General features: G+C 37.7%; 1 protein-coding gene across 1 annotated transcript in view; it reads left to right on the top strand.

Annotated features, from left to right (window-relative positions):
• Nucleotides 1–17,410, top strand: part of CFAP47 (cilia and flagella associated protein 47) — a 7,413,452-nt gene that overhangs the window by 3,814,238 nt on the left and 3,581,804 nt on the right. Inside the window, exon 37 of the mRNA XM_044071840.1 lies at nucleotides 10,248–10,398. Coding sequence (XP_043927775.1) covers nucleotides 10,248–10,398 — 151 coding nt within the window. The remainder of the gene's footprint in view (nucleotides 1–10,247; nucleotides 10,399–17,410) is intronic.

Genomic DNA, 17,410 nt, shown 5'->3' with positions numbered 1-17,410 from the left:
ATTCTGAATAAATTTTTAAAATATTTATATTTCTAAACTGGTGTGAAACAACCCTTGCTTTTTGCATAATAATGTTTGTATGCATAAAGATGCATGCAAATCCTTTTTTATACAAAACACATAGGTTGTTACTCACCTTTAGACATGACAACCCTCAAACAAAAAAAATAAATAAATCCATTTTCAGAGTATTCCATCCCCTATTAACTTAGAACAAACACAGACAACTAGGTGCATCTTTTTATTGATTTCCACATTCCTCTGCTTTATACAGATTTTCATAAAATTTCCAAAGTGTCTTCTAATACCCCTACAGGACCTCTGCTTATTTTTCTTGTAGGCTTTCTAAGTTTAGCAACAACCCTTTCTACTTTCTGCTGCCTAAGGCATTGTGCTAAAAGTTTTATGCTCTAGAGTTATAAAAAAAAACTGTTTCATAACAGCAGTCTTTCTAAAGTAATGCATATTATCCTGATACTCTCTTATTTTCTCTTTAGCACTCTGTGTTTGTACCTCTTCTTTTTCTGTGAGATACCACTTATTCTGCAATACTTCAACCTTTGTTAGCTCCTCTAAAAATTCTTGTTAATTCTTAACCATATCTCTTTTTGTTTTATTTCTACCTTATTTTTAAACTCCACTTTCATTTTATCCCACTCATTATCCATAACTTCTGAAGAAATTTCTATCTTCCCTAATAACTCTCATATAATTTCCTGTACCCATTCCTTAAATTCCTCTCTTTTTAACAGGTAGATGGGGAAGCGCTAGTATCTCATTTGTACTTCATTACCCTGCACTTTTATCTTAGTTGTTATTGGTGCATATTCTGAAATAGTTATTGAATGTGTGTCAGAGCTTTAAATTAAATTAAATGAATATGTTCCTGTGAAATATAATTTCTGTCTAGTGTAGCCCAGTTATCGTACCCTGGGAAACAATATGCAAATTATCTCTGAGTTTCTACTACTGAATTCACATCTTCCATACCAAATATTTGCATAAATTTCTTTAGTCTACCCTTTTTGTTATATTTCCCTTTTAGGTCCCCAGATATAGCCTTTTTGTTGCAAATCAAGTTCCAGCCCCCACCTATCAGTAATATTCCCTGTGAAAGCTGATGATTTCTCACAAAATTTTCTTAAGTTCCATGATAGCAGTTTTAAGTGTAATATAATACATGCCAGCATAATCCTCCTCCACTGTCAGTATTGCCCTTACTACCACAAATTTACCATCAGTGTCATCTTTTTCCCTCTTCTATCATTATTGGAGCTCCTCTAGCAATTAGTATGACTACTTCCATTTTCCTTTGTCCTTGATACTGTGCTGAATATTCCTCCTGAAATCCATTCTTTATCAAATTCCCATGCTCACTTCTTTCCAAGTGTGTCTGCTGTAGCACTGTTATTTGCATTCTGCATTTCTTATGACAGCATTTTTAAATATCTATTTCCAGATTTTGTGTTACATGCACCCACTACAGTTTGGCTGCTTAATCTTTGATACAGTTGTTTCTTGTAGTCTCCAGTTGGACCTATATCACATTTTGCAAGAGTTTTTTTAAAGAAAACCATGAAAAAACATATCCCAGAGCACCCCTATAACCTATCGACTTAAAACAAATACACAAAATTATGTACATCTTCAAATAATGAGGTTTAACCCTCCTGATAGGAACAATTGTCCCAAATCAACAGCTGCACACACAGGCAAAACATAACCTAAAAATTAAGGTTATTCATGCTAAAACACATGTTACAGACTGTGCTCCTACTTACATTAATTACTATCTGTTCTTGTCTTGTACTTATTTATATGTTTTCGGAAAGCATTGACATGAAGTGTTAAGAAAAGGTGTATTAAGTATCTTTAAATAAAACTAGATTATACACTGTTCTCGCAAATGCATTAAAGTATTTAGTTACCAGAAAAGTTGCTATCTCTTATTCACTTAAAATAATTTCAAACTTTATTCTTTTACTGAACTGCTTGCTCAAGTACCTTTTAATTTTATGTTTCTTCCAGTAAACAATGTCTAGATGTCTTGATATATTGTCTTCACCTTTAGTCAGCTTGTTTCCATGAAAACGTAACATCAAAATGGAGAGCTGCCCTCAACTCCAGATTTCTCAACGGGCACTGTTGCTTAAAAAAATGTTTATTTTATTGTGCTCCCTTATTTTTAAAAATCACTTAGATTCACAAAAATGTCATTAGATTAAGCCAGGGAAGTTAATCCAGACATTTACCTATGCAAAAGTAGAAGAAAACATTTAAATTCTGCATGTATTATAATCAGTGCACTTTTACACCCCACCCCAACCGCAACAGCCTAAGATTCTAACATATTGATTTAAATGTGCTTCTGTGCAGTCTTTCTTCTCTGTGTACATTGTAATGCGTACATTTCTAACAACTAAAAAAAGATGTAAGAAAAAAGATCCTGTTTTCTTTAGTATCTTTGTCACATACCACAATCACAGAAAATTCTTTATCACTTGCAATTTGTCATAAAATGTTTTATACAGATACTGTTAAGAACTTACAATTACTTTTTCCTGTTTCTCCATCTGTTTTTCCTTTTAGTGTCTTCCAAACATTAATAACATGAAGTGGGGCCTGTCAGCCCCCCAACATGTTTTACAATGTGAACAAAAATCCAATTTTTTCCAGGCAGTTATTCTTGTAAAACCATATTTCACAAGTATGATTGATGCATTATAGTCTTACATTTATTCACTGATTTCAGTGTTGCTGGTCTTTTTCCTCTTCATCTCCATCTCCCAGCTCCAGACTCTGGTTCAAGTCCAAGGTACTCCTGATTCTTCAACTCCTATGCTTTTTTTTCTCTCTCTCAAGCATTTTCTTTTGGAACATTGGAAAAGGTTTCATTGGCAAAGTCTCTCTATGTGCCTTGTCATCAGAAGAATGAGAAAGTTGGACAGACTTTTGTATTTTTCCCTTAACCTGTTGTGCATCACAAAAATATTCTGAAGACAGCTGAATATAGCAGCTTGAATCTCAAACCTGCCTCTTGACATTCATTGATTGCTGACATAAATTTGTTTCTCTTCTGCCTGGAGTACAGTGAATAATCATTTTCCACAAACACTCTACTGCCTGCAAGTTTTTAATATTTTTCTCTTCTTCCACAGTTTTGTCAAGATCATCTCTTTCTGTTGGTAAGATTGCATCTTTAGAAACACAGATCTTGTCTGCACTCTCATGGCCAGGTTTGGAGCACACAAGATATGCCTTTTGAATTAGCAAATCCTGCTGTGAAATACAAGTCCTGTAACGTATTTTTGCTTTCATAAAATTAATACATTCTGTTCCGTTTAGTTTCTCTGGTACAGCAGAAAATCTTGGTTTTCTGTGGTGCTCTGTACTCTATCTCTGCTATTTTTTTTTTGTGAAATAGCTCTTATTGAACAGTCTCATACTCAGCCAGCATTTTATCCTTTTAGACTTCTGATTTTTTTTTTTTTTTTTTTAGGTTTTATCATTTCATCTGAATAGCTGTATAATGTGCCTTCGGTGAAGGTTGGGCGTCGGGCTGGCACCTCGGCACCGTAAAAATCTACTGCCAATCATTAGCAGTCCGGAGTTCCGCTGTGGCAACCCCTAACCGGGAAAAGCCAAAGAAGAAGAACATCTGAATAGCTGTATAAGCTTCTGCTGTTTTCCAGCCTTTTGTTATTTGATTCAATGCTTCATCTATTTTAATCAGCTCTAAGCACATCTGGCATATTTTTCCTCAACATTATGGAAGCCATCTCTTGTACCAAAACTGGAGCTTGAACTGCTTTTGGCTGAACAGCTGCAGGATTCTTCCCAAATGGTATTTTCTGTTCAATTTTCCGGTTGACTTTCTTTCAGGTTAACTGTATCTCTTCTTTGCTGACATCCAGACAATGTACTTACTAGCCAGTAAATACATTTTACTCAAGTGGGAATAAATCACTGACTGTTGTTTCTCAGTTTCTTTTTTCACATTGGGAGAGCTGAAATTTAGCCCTTGATCAGTGTGCAGCCATCTTGGAAGTCATTCTAAATACTGTAAATATTGTATATTATTTGACTATTGTATGACCGGTTACACAATTTTAAGTATTACCTACTGATTATATTATCTCCCCTTTTCATTTTAATCTCTATTTACTACAGTATGCTAAGCAATTTATTAAACTACATGGTTTAAACTTTTACTGTTTCCTCTGAAATTGTTTTTTTTTTGTATTTTTGTACTCACCACCCAAACTTAAAAATAGTTGTTTTAGATTAGTGTTCTACCCCAGTTCACAAATGAATATTGTCTTATTCTATACCATATATGGCAAAATACTAACAGAGGTGTTAAAATGTTATTACAAAATGTTTTAAGAACAATGATTTTATAATTTTCAAAAATGAAATAAAAACATCTGCAGTTTAATTATAACAAATTAGACATACTATAAAAACATTGGTTAAGAATCGCTACAATTTATATGACAATAATTTAATATTTAGAGAAATTTAGACAGTTTGTAGAGAAATTAAAGGTAAGTTTGTCTAATGTAAATAGGAATTGCAATATAATGGGAGGGAAAAACAGGCTTATGGTATATTTAGAGAGAAAGTCAGAGAAGAGAAATTGATAGAAGTAACAAAGTAAGTGAAGAAGGGAGAGTAAGGAGTTACAAGAAATGAAAAGGTACTTGTTCACATTTAGGGATATAATTTATCCTGGTTTTGAGCAAGAACAAAGACATATTTTAGACAGAAAGTCTTTCAAAGTGGTTTTGAAAGATGGAAGGGAGAGTATTGACCTGATGGATACAGGTAAGGAGTTCCAGGCCTTAGCAAACTTGTACAAGTACAGACAATGCCCAGCAGATTTCATAAGTTTGTAGACATACAGGAGTTTTTGGTCACTGGATTGCAATAACTGACTGGGAATGTAGCTGTGTAGAATAGTTTTTAGTGCTGGTCAAGCAGACATATGCTAGGTAATTTTATAAGTGATAAGAAGCTGTTTATATGTTAGTTGATGAGGCAGTTCTAAGCGTTTTAGGCGTTTTAATGCTATACAGTGCTGGGTTCTGAAAGGCGTATTTTCTTTAAATTCAACAACTTTGTTATAGCATTGTTCAAGTATTAATTTTTGTAAAGACTGGAAATTAGTAAGGATGGGAGCACCATAAAGAAGAGTGGGGAGGAGATAAGTAGGGGTAAGTGTAGTTTTAGCTGTGTCGATGAGAAAGTTTTTGGCTCTGTAAAGCATCCCTAGTTTTGATGAGTTTTTCTTATGCATTTTTGTATATGCAGGTTGAATGTAAGATTATCATCCACTATCACCTCAATAGTTTGCTGTGAGAAGTGACATCAATGGTTGTATTATCAGGAGAAATGTTTGTGTTTTCATGAGAGAGGAATTTGGGGACAAAAAGTAGTAGTTTGGTCATTTTGGGTTGAATATGAGTTGTGAGTTATGAAGCCATGTTTCAGTGGCTGTTAAAGCTTCCTGTGTAATTTTTGGTGGAGTACCATGTTGTCAGATGTGCAAATGAGAGTGGAATCATCTGCATATTTTATTAGGGTGGCCTGTTGTATGGATTTATAGAGGGTGATGGTGAAAATGTTAAAGAGGAGGGCACCAATGATAGAGCCTTGTGGAACACGGCTGGTGAATGGGAGGTAAGGAGAGAGTGTGGGGTGCCATTTTACTGACTGATACCTATTGGACAGCAGAAGGGTGGGTGACAGAGACTTAGTGAGGACATTTGAAGTAGAAGTTTGCTGTGGCAAACTGTGTCAAAGGCTTCAGACAAGTCTAGAAATAAAGAAGAGACTAGTTTCCCACTATCTCTAGCTTTATTGACAATACCTATATAGGCTAGAAGGGCAGTGTTCTGTGGGTGATAGGAGTTCTTCCTGCAGGAGATAGTCTAGCAATTGTTTTTGAATTCATTTTTCAAGTATTTTGGTGAGGGGGAGATAAGATGGCTATAGATTTAAACTTATTAATGAGTGTTGAATTTCCTCCTTTGTGCAGAGAAATAATGTGTGACTTTTTCCAGAGACAGAGAATGTGGGATTCTTGTATAAGGATGTATAAGGATTGAGAAAGGATAGGCAATGCTATTGGCTGCTATTCTTAGGTACTTGCCTGGAAGGTCATCAGCTGAAAAAGAGCATGGTTTGTTTGTTTAAGAGTAGTTTTATATGCAGTAAACTCTCAGTTAACCAGAACTCAAGCAACCGGCACTCCCAAGCAACCAGCAAAAAAAAAAAATAAATTTGAAGAAATACAGTACAATTTTCATGTGTTGCCCTTTGCCCCCCCCCCACACACACACACACACACATACAGAAATGCACCTTGCATTTTTAGAGTTCTAGAATTTTAAAAAGGAAGATAGGAATAAATTCCCTCTCGCCCCAACCTGAGAACAAGTGAAACCAAACAGTATTAGTCAGGCCTATTTTTAATAGTAACTTTCAACTCTCAAGCAACCAGAAACTACAGTTATCAGGCATCTACCAATTCCCATGGATGCCGGTTAACTGGGAGTTTACTGTTGGATGTGGTCATAGGTTTGAAGGTAAAAGAGGATGAGATGATATGTGGCTTTTGACAGGGTAGGGATTAGATGTTGAGAAATCCTTGTATAAATAAGAGTTGAACTGTATTAGAGATTCAAGTGGTTGGTTCAGGAGTGGGGTTTGGGTTGAATTTTTTGCTGGGATGTAAGATTTTTTTTAATGGATTCCAAAATTATTAGGGTTGTATTTAGAATTATTCTGAAACTTATTATAGTATAGTTTTTGTCTTCATTTACGATTGCAAATCATTCTGAAGTTTTCAAGATATTGAGGTGTTTTATATTTTTGCCATTCTTTCTGTGCTTTTTCTCTATCCTGCATTAGCATTCTACTATTTTTGGATAACCAAATTGCATTATTTGTTTTTGGTCTTTTCTTTCTAGGAGGTGCAAGGCTATTTAGGATATTCAGAAAAGTTATATTGAATTAGTTTACAGCATCGTCTAAGGGGAGGATTTTTGGAAGTTCCAGTTAATAGATGATAGCATTGTAATGAACATTTCTGGGTTAAACATGGAAAAGTTGTGTGTTATTTTATAAATATGCTGTTTATCTGAATATGTGAGATGCCTGGTCATATACATGGGGTAATGATCACTGAGAGAGTCTGACATTGTACCTGTGGTGCAGTATTTGGTAGGATCTGATACTAGGATCCAGTCTAATAAGGAATTTGATGTATTGCTATAATGTGTGCGGTCCGTCATTAATTAGTTATGCAAAACCATATAAGTTAATGCTAGACACAGGGGAGTTACAGTTTATATCCAACCAATTGACATTTACATCACGTAGTAGCATATTTGGTTATGAAAATGTTATGAATATCCAATGTAGGATATCTTCCAGGGTAGCTATATTGTCGCCAGGAGAGATGTAAAGGACAATAATTCATATTTGTTTATAATTGTTTGTTTGTACCAATTGTAGGTTCAAAGAAAGGATCTATGAACATATTTATAGTATAAATAGTAACAGAGAAAATAATGCTTTGGTCAACCACATTAGGGACAACCCTGGAAACCACTTTAAATTTATGGTGATCGACCAGGTGATGGAGAGCCCTAGAGGTGGGCATACATCCTTTTTACTAAAAAGACAAGAGTTATGGTGGCAACTTACTTTAAATGAGCATAGTTATCCAGGCCTTAATGAGCAGTGTTCTGTTATGTGTTTACTCAAGCTTAAAAGTTTATTACGCTGAATGAATTTATGAAATTCTGTACAGAATTTTCTTATAAGGCAATATTTTATGTACTTCTAGGTTTGTATAGATGCGCCTTTTTGATTGTTTTTATATATTAATAATGCTCCACTTTGTGCTTAAAAATTCATTTAAAGTATGTGTAAATATCTTTTTAAATATGTATATGCCTTTTAACAACCAGTTTTAAAATTGTGATGCAATGCATTTTATTGGTCAGGTGATTTCATGGTTATATAAGGAGGGGTTTTACTGTTTGAATTTGTCTGAAGAAGTTCATTTGATTTGAGTGAATGAAAGTGCTCACATATTAAAGTTTTGGTTTGCCTTTGGTGCTGTGGCTATTTGTTTCTTATTTTATTAATTAGTTAGAACTGTCACATCAACTAACATATACACAACTTCCTAACACTTGTAAAATTATCCAGCATCCATTTGTCTGTCTAGCACTAAAAAAAGTTCTACACAATTATGTTCCCAGTCAGTCACTGACATCCAGTTACCAAAATTTCCTGTCTGTCTACAGACTTATCAAATCTCCTGGGCATTATCTTTACTCATCCAAGGTTGCTAAGGCCTGGAACTCCTTACCAGTATCCATCAAGTCTATACCCTCCCTCCCATCTTTCAGTACCTCTCTGAAAGACTTCCTAGCTAAAATCTGGCTCTGGTATTGCTCATAACCAGGATAAACTATATCCCTAAATGTGAACAAGTACCTTTTCATTCCTTATACCCCCTTACTCTCCCTTTTTCACTTACTTCCTAACTGCTATCTAATTATCTTCCCTGACTTTCTCTCTAAATATACTATACACCTGTTTTTCCCTGACTTTATGTTGAAATTCCTATTTGTATTAGACTAACTTATCCTTTGCTATCTCTACAAACTGTCTAAAATTTCTCTAACTATTAAATGATTGTCATATAACTTAAATAGATTCTAAACCAATGCTTTTATATTGTCTAATTTGTTATAATTATTTAAACTGCAGATGTTTTGTTTTATTTCTGAAGATTGTATAATTTTTATTTTTAAAACGTTTTTTAATAATTTAGACCTTTTCTGGCCAGGCCTCCACTGAAAATGGACTTCTACCCAGTCCAACTTTCCTGCTAATCAACTGTCAATCAATCAGTAAATAAATAAAATAAATAAATAATATACTGTCACAGCTGCCTTTTTCTTGAAGATCTACTGTCATGGTAGGTATCTTCAAAGAAATATACTGTTGTATTGTAATAGTCAGACCATTTTTCATAATGTTTAATAGAATATAATCCAAGAGGGTGAGTCATGTTTCTTGCTCTCAAACGAGAGCTGCATGTTCATTATGATCATTTCAACTACAGATGTCCAGGAGGGAGGCATTTTACTTTTGCTTGTGCTGTATCTCATTTGGCCATTCTCAGGCAATGGTAATGTAAGTGTGGGATCAGGGTACTGTGTGTTTTATTGTTTAATTATTGATATGTTTGCATCACTTTCTTGCAGCTATTTTCTTTGGTGTATAAATAACAATGATGAATAAAAGACTGTGTCACTTTCTGATAATGCAGGTTCTACAAGGCATCATAATTTTAAGTTAGTAGATTCTACTGTAATGGAAATAAAGCAGTAAAATGTTATCACCCAGTTGACAGTGAATGTCAGCAGTTCCTAAACTGGTTAACCCGCCTTTCTTTCCTTTGAAATTTAGCACCTGTAATTTCCATTTTAATATTCAGCACATAATTATCTGAGATGAAGGACTGTATACAACATTATTACCATATGTTTTTCTCTATTTCTCCAAGCATCTGTTTTACATTCAAAGCAAGGTGTATAACTGTAAAACCTTAAAGGATTTGACTTAATTAAAGAAATTTCTGTGAGCGCGCAATTGTCTTACTGGAGCAGTGACAGGAGATTTGTTTGTGCTGCTCTTGATATGCCTAGGATGCCAACAGGATGAATGATATTCTTGTTGTCTCTTCCAGGTGTTGGGGTTACAGTGTTGGTATTTCACTCATCATTTTTAGAGGGAAGATGGCAGGCAGTTAGTTTAACTGCTTACCATTACAACTAGTGTTTAACGAATATCAGTATATGTGTATCTATCACCACTGACACATCACTATAAACTCACCTTAAAAACTAAAATAGTGACCACTGAAGAGCTGTGGAGGAGGATCATAACACACCACTTAGAATGGATCCCCTGACAGAAGGGAAATGGATGAATGCATATCTGACTGGTCTTTTTAGTGGTAACGACTCTATGTAACCCTGAGCATGTGACTCACCAGGACAATGCCAGTGGAAACCTAAGCAAACAAGCAAAAAAAAAAAAAAAAAAGGCAAATGTCAGTATTAAGTAGCAGTCTAAGTACATTTTTAGAAAACAAAATAAAAATGTTTTATTTACTTTTTTTCCTGTATTTATTTCTTTTTTTTTTCCTAAAACCAAAGGAGCCAAACTGATGTTACCTTGGAATTTGTGAGCCACTTCTTGTACCCTGCTGAAGCTTCCTTGCTACTTGTTTCCCGATCTACCACTGGAACGATAGGCACTACTATTGTTTTTTCTTTGAAATCACAGATCAACAGTATTATCCCAGTTGTAAGTATTAATACAGTACATTGAAATATCAAGAGGAAATTGCTAAACTATTACACAGTTGCTGTGATTGTATTTAATTAGAATTATGGCATCAGTTCATTTACACAAAATAATGCATTTTATGTACTACTAGGAAATGAATTAAGTGAGAATGCTTGACTTTTTCTATTAATGCTTGTTTAACTCATTTTCGTTTCTTTCTGTAGTGCTGAATGTATTCCTTAATGTGTTTATGAATATATTATGGCCACTGATGACTTCTCTATCCTGTCCTTGGTTATCATCAGAATTGCTCATTGCTTGTGGGAAATGAGGTGGTGTAGAACTGCAGTACAAATGAAGCTTACAGTGTTTAGAAGCAAGTGTTTGACTTGTCAGAGATTCGTATTTCATGTCAGATATATGGTGGCCTAGAATGGATCTGGAAAAAAAATAGTTGTGTAATGAATGGCTAGCGAATAATATATCTTCATTAAATGCATTGTTATATAAATAGGAGTGGCCTGAAAAAAGCCATAAGCTAGACAGAATTTAGACTGTACTAGCTTATTCGTTGGAAGAAATTTCTAGTTCTAATGGATGCTTAAGTCAAATTAAATGAGTAAGCACACTGTGAATCTTGCTACTTTGCAGGCAACCACTGGAAAAAAAGACAGAGTTTTAACCTACAATTTGGTATTTAGGAAGGGCCTCTAACGTTGTGCTGTATGGTGCAATAGTACAGAGATGTGCAGCATGATGTAGGGCTGGCTCCACAGTTGTGCTGAATGTTAATAAGACTGGATGGAGGACAGTTATATGCTCTATCTACCCAGAATCACCTCCATTAAGGCATCTACACAGCAAGCAGTTCAAGAAATCAGTCATCCGTTAGGATTAGCACAGCTGGCCCCATCGCATCATTGCATTGAACACAACCAAAGGGGCGTGTTCAGCTACCTACCATGACGACTGTGGCATGGGGATTTGGGGGGTGGGAGGAGCCACTAGACACCGGGGTCTACTCTAATGTTAAGAGCCATAATGGCACGGACATCAGTACAGGGATTGGAGATGGGGAAATCATTAGAAAACTGTGATAACTCAGCAGATAAGTGCCGTAATAGCACTAACAGCTATATGGAAATGTGGGGCCTGGGCTGTAGACATCAGGGATTACATCTCCAACTTCCATAATAGCAGCAACTTCAGGTTGGGGGTGGAGATGGGGGGAGGACACTAGCCGCCAGGGCAACTACAAATGCATTTAAGCTATTATGGTGATGAGGGGAGCATTGAAAGGCAGAAAAATCATGGGGACAGGTATGGGGACTGCAGAGTGTGAGTGTGTGAGTGTGTGTGTGTGTGTGTGTGTGTGTGTGTGTGTGTGTGTGTGTGTGTGTGTGTGTGGGTGGGTGGGTGTGGGTGTGGGTGTGTGTGTCTGTCTGCCTGTGTGTGTGTGTGTGTCTGTTTGAATGTATACTTGTGTGTGTGCGGCGGAGGATACCATTCACCTCACAGTCAATGTCTACATGAACAGCAGTTTACCACTGTGACATACATATTTTTGTGGTAGTGACTGCAATTCAGAGACATGCAAATTAGCTAACAATGAGGTATTTCCTCATTGCAATTAAAATGTCTATAAATCACAAAATACCACTCTGTAGGAGCAGCGTCTTTTTAGCATGAGCAGTACGGCTCATGCTAGGTCTTTTAACAAATTCCTGTGAATGTGTTCCCAAAGCACTAGTGCACGATAATAGATCTTGATTTACTATTATGAAATTCATAAACTTTATTAATGAAAATGAAGTTTGTCATGTAACAGCTACACCAACCATGTCTTTATCTAATGAGCTGACATTGAAGCTCATAACAGACTTGGAAAAACAGGATGGAGAAAATAAAAATCTGTGACTGTGAAAACAGGGCTGCATTGGTTAGAATGTTAGGTGGTGACATTTTATGTCAAGCAGAAATGATAATAGCTTGGAGATGATTGTTCACATATGACTTGCTTCTCTCATATTTGAAAGTAAAGAATCTAAAAGAAATAGTGAGCTGAGGAGCAGACTGCTCATGAAAACATCAAGTTGATAAGTTTTGCACATAGATATTATAAAGTCTATTTGTGGAATTACTGGTGTAATGTTGCCTTTTTTCATCTGATTCAACATGTGGGTTGTCAGATCTGACCTCAGCACCTTGTACCAAATTAGTGGATCTGAGAGCTTTGACTCTTCCCCTACCCAAAAATCCCCTCTCCTGCCTGAATTACCTCTAATCTCATTTGCCACCCGCCTAACCAGACATGTGGACTGAGATCTCCATTCCATTTCACAATAAGTGAAGTTGTTATCCTCCCTTTTTCAGATATTTAGCATAGCCATTAGGATTTTATAATGTTATTTTTTTTCTAATAGTAAAATAATAGAATACTGTGTTTTTTTTCAAGTTTTTGCTATGTGTTTTCTTAGGCTTAGTTGTCAGGTACTGATTAAAGTAGTTAGTTGAAATAGTTTTAGATAACTCGTTATATTACAATAGAGAGTGTATTTTTTCTATTTCTAATATCAGAAAAGACTACAGGCTTCGAGAAGTGCTCCTCCTGTGGGCATAAAATCCCACCTCAAGACACACACTCGAAGTGTGTATATTGTTGTGGGCCTTCACACTTGCAGGATTCTTGTTCAATTTGTGCTGCATTTATCACCTGGGCCCTCCAAGGAAGAAGGGAGAAACTAATTTTGAAAGGGCTTCTTCTCCCTCAGAGTCCAAAATCTGGAGGCACCCTCTGTATTTCCTTCCTCTGACAGAAACAAGTACAAAGAAAGAGAAAGGTCAAAAGAGAAAAAGAGAGAAAAGCCAGAGACAGATCAAAACAAAAGTCTAAGGAAAAGTGACTGGAAGACATTTCAGAAAAGTTTAAGAAAAGGTCCATGGACCCCACAGCTATTGCAGGTCTGACACCTAAGGTTTTGAGACAGTCAGATCCTATTGTCACTAGGATCTGGACTCCCTCCCCAAAAACATTAGTTTCCCTGGGGCACATCAGCCTGAGTCTTCATTCACACATACTACAGAAGATTGTTTTGAGGTCTGCTTTGATAGCCTCATCTTTGGGATTTGGTTGGTCAACTAGGAGTCTCATAGAGTTAGATGTTAACCAAAGAATGTGGAAGTTTTTCTGGAATCAGATTCAGTTGGGAGTTCTAGCAGCTCAATCCCCAAAGAAAGGCCTAGGAACCAGCCCCTTTAATCTCAGTTGTGCAGCTCAACCTGTCTGCAGTACCAGCTTCAGAGCCATTTTCCCTAGAGACTTCATCTTCTTCCCCTCACTCATAGGTAGGTACTAGGCTATCGGCCCTGGGGCCTATACAAGCCCAGCAAAAAAGATACCCTGGCTTTTGCCACCCAAGAAAATTATTTTCCTGCGCCACTGTCGAGCAGAGCCACAGAGGTGATCCCCGGGGTGAATTTCATGTTTCCCATCCAATCATCAAGATTTATTTTTGAAAAGTGCTAATGAGGAGCTTTGTTTGATATAGATAGGTAGTTTATTCCAGAGTATGGAAAGTCTCTGGGACAGGAATCTATCCCTCCGGCATGTTCTGTTTATTGTGGTGACAAGGTTTAAGTCCCTAGTGCGTGTAGCTCGGAGGGATTGGGATTTCTTTAAGTGGAGCATGTCCAACAGCTCTGGGTTTGACAAAGCTTTGTATGTTAGGCAGAGATCACCTCTGAGTAGGCAATATGCGACAGAGTAAAGCTGGAGTTTTTTGAGTTAGTCTGCGTAGGGCATCTGTTTGAGGTCGGTAATCCTCTTTGTGAGGTATTTCTGCGGCCTTTCCAGTTGTTGTAGATGTCTTGTGAGGTACATACCAAAAGGGGCGTTGTACTCTATAATGGGTCTTATGAGTGATGAGTAGAGGGGAACAATGACCTCTTTTTTTCTGGATGAGAAACCTTTTGTGATGAGGTGTGCCACTTAGAAGGATTTCTTGACAACTGTGGCGATGTGATTATCAAAGGAGAGACTACTGTCCACCTTTGTCCCAAGGTCTCTTATCACACTTTCGGTGTTAAGTATACTACCACCTATGTTGTAGTTCATGGGTACAGAGTTTTTACCAAAGGGGATGACAATGCACTTTCTGGCATTGAGCTTGAGGCCATGGCTTTGACAACAGGCATCTGTCTTAGTTGGGCCCTTTTGTAGGATGTCCACATCGTTAGGAGTTTCGATTATGGTTCCTAGATTGCAGTCATCTGTGAACTTTGTTAGCCAAAGACCTTCTGTGTTAGCCTGTACTTCAGAGAAGTAGATACCAAACAGGAGAGGACCCAAGACTGAACCCTGTGGTACTCCACTTGTCACTGGTCTGAAGTCGGATTTGGAGTCTGCTACTTTCACAGTGTGGGTTCTGTCAGTGAGCCAGTTGGTAACCCATCTTGTGACATTGGGATTTATACCTAGTTTAGTGAGTTTATCTATCTAGATAGACTGTGTGAACCACTTTACCCTTGTCTACGGCTTTGGTGACTGCTTCAAAGAAGTCTATCAGGTTTAGGAGACATGATCTGCCTTTTACAAACCCGAACTGGGTGGGGTCCAGAGTTTGGAGATTACCAATGTCTTTGTTTATAAGTTCCATGACTCAATCAACACAGATGTACTCTGGTGAAGTAGAGTCCCAGAGCCAGCGTGCTGAGGTCAGAATTCTGACAATGGAGTCAACTCCTTGGCTTTTGGAGGCTTCCCTACAGCTCAGACCTTCAGCCCTGGACAGCTTGGTTCCAAGGTCCTCCCCAGAGCCATCAACACTTGGAATCAAGAGAACTCCTGATTCTGCTCTTTTGGATGACTTCCTTGACTCCAGTGGCTGAGTCAGCTTTCGAGGCTGTGGAGATGGCCTGGGCTGGACCAAGATTACTGCTACGTGCACAGAGTTTGGATCCATCTAGACTCACCCTGAAGACTGCTCCTACTTCCTCTCATTCTGGTAGACAGGGACAGACAGATCTTATAAGCTTCTAGACCACTTGGTGTTTAAGCTCCACATCTGACTCCAATGCATCTTCCTTAGAAGTTCCAAGGCACATTCCTTGGAAGAGGACTTGCAAGAGGAACCGTATTGCCTCCTCTCCTGAGTCAGTCACTGACGACACCAACTTAGATGAGGGAGAAGGCTGCCTAGGATCCCCCTGAAGACATCTCCTTTGAAGACATCCTTGAATTAATGAAGCGCGGGGGGGGGGAGTTGGACCACTGAAACCCCTTCTTTTGATGAGACGTCGTTTCCTCAAAGCTTTTAGACCCAGCCCTTCAATGTCCTGGGTGGTCCCTTTTCCTGATGCCTTAGTCAACCTCATTGCCCTAAATCCCTGGAAGAAACCTGATGTGGCAGAACCCATCCCAAAAAAATGGACAAAATTCTAGTTGCCCACAAAGAAAGAAAACATTTGGTCAGAGGTCTTTCTGTAGATGCCATGGTGATAGCAGCAGCTAGAAAAAAAGAACTGTCCAAAGATAGTTCCTCTATTCTTCCCCCCTAAAAGGGACTTGTGGGCTTTGGACAGACTCAAGAAACAGACTTTGCTTCAACCATGTTTGCTGTCCATGTGCTGAACTGAATGGCACAACTGACATATTTCCAGATGGATTTGATCAAGGAACTTTCAAATTCCCTGGAGGCTAACTTACATTTGGATATCTAGAAATCTGTTTATAACCAGTTTTCTACCCTGCAGTCATCCTCGAATGTTTCCATGAGAGACTACTATCCAATGCAGCAGATGACACAACTCGAGAAGCCGACACAGGTATTACCATGTGATGTCATGCCTGAATGCAGCTCTGGGACTTAGCAGAAAGCTTTCTGACATTCTTCATAAATGCCTCCTATGATGGTGCCACCTTATTTGGATTAAAAGTCAAAGAAACACTTACCAGGATTGAGCAGGACAGTAAGAACTTGTCTGCCTTTGGAATCCATTTTTCAGCTCCTCAGAGATCCTTTTCCAAAAATTGAAGAGGAAGAAAAATGTCATTCAAAATATCTCAAGGTTTTCACTAGGACACTCCTGGTGACAAACCTTCCAGAGGCAAAGATGGAGCCAATCACATAGGATGTCTCCCTCATTGCACAGGCAGTCTGCAGAACCAAGGTTTCTGTTGACCTTTCAGAGAGAAACTTTATCAGTGTTCCTGAATGTTTTCCTGACTGCTGCACTCTGGAAGAAGTTATGAGATGCCTCCTATTGTACCCTCTAGCCTGGCAAAATATAACTTCAGATTCTTGGATGCTAAGGATCATTAGTAGATGTTATACAATACCCTTTTCAGAACCCCCAAAGGTAACACAAAAGATTCCTGATACTCCAACTAATCAGTTGGAATTTGTAGCAACAGAGCTTCTAAAGTTGCTTGACAAAAGAGTCATCCAGCTAGTTCCCCCATTACCAACAAGGAGAGTCTATTCAATGTTCTTTTTAGTTCCAGAAAAGACAGGGAACCTCACACCAATACTTGATCTCAGCAATCTTAATCAGTATGTAAAACAGGCAAAATTCCAGATGGTCATGATACAGTCCATTCTACCTCTGTCGAGGAAGTACATTTGGATGTGCTGTATTGATGGATAGCAGGATGCCTACTATCATATAAAGATCCAATAGCTCTCTAGGAAATTCCTCCATTTCCAGCTGGAAGCCAATCTCAGTCAACTCCTGTCACTGCCATTCCATCTCACCACAGCCGCCTGGGTGTTCACCAAAATAAAGGCAGCTGTAACAGCTTATCTCAAGTTGCAAGGGATCCAGGTATTCATGTATTTAGATGACTGGCTTCTAATTGCTCCTCCAGAGATCTACTTCTGAGACATCAGTCATTCTTATTACATACAGCAACTCACCTGAGCATTTGAATAAACATCGACAAGACCAAGTTATCCCCAACTCAGTCCATAGACTTCAAAGGCTGCCACATAGAGACTGTACATCAGATAGCAAAAATTCCCTTAACATGAGT

The sequence above is a fragment of the Protopterus annectens genome, chromosome 5.part0, assembly GCF_019279795.1.
Source record: "Protopterus annectens isolate FY-2018-M chromosome 5.part0, PAN1.0, whole genome shotgun sequence".
NCBI classification, from domain to species: domain Eukaryota; kingdom Metazoa; phylum Chordata; order Ceratodontiformes; family Protopteridae; genus Protopterus; species Protopterus annectens.
Note: the sequence above shows the minus strand (reverse complement) of the source record. Positions and strands in the feature narration are given on the sequence as shown.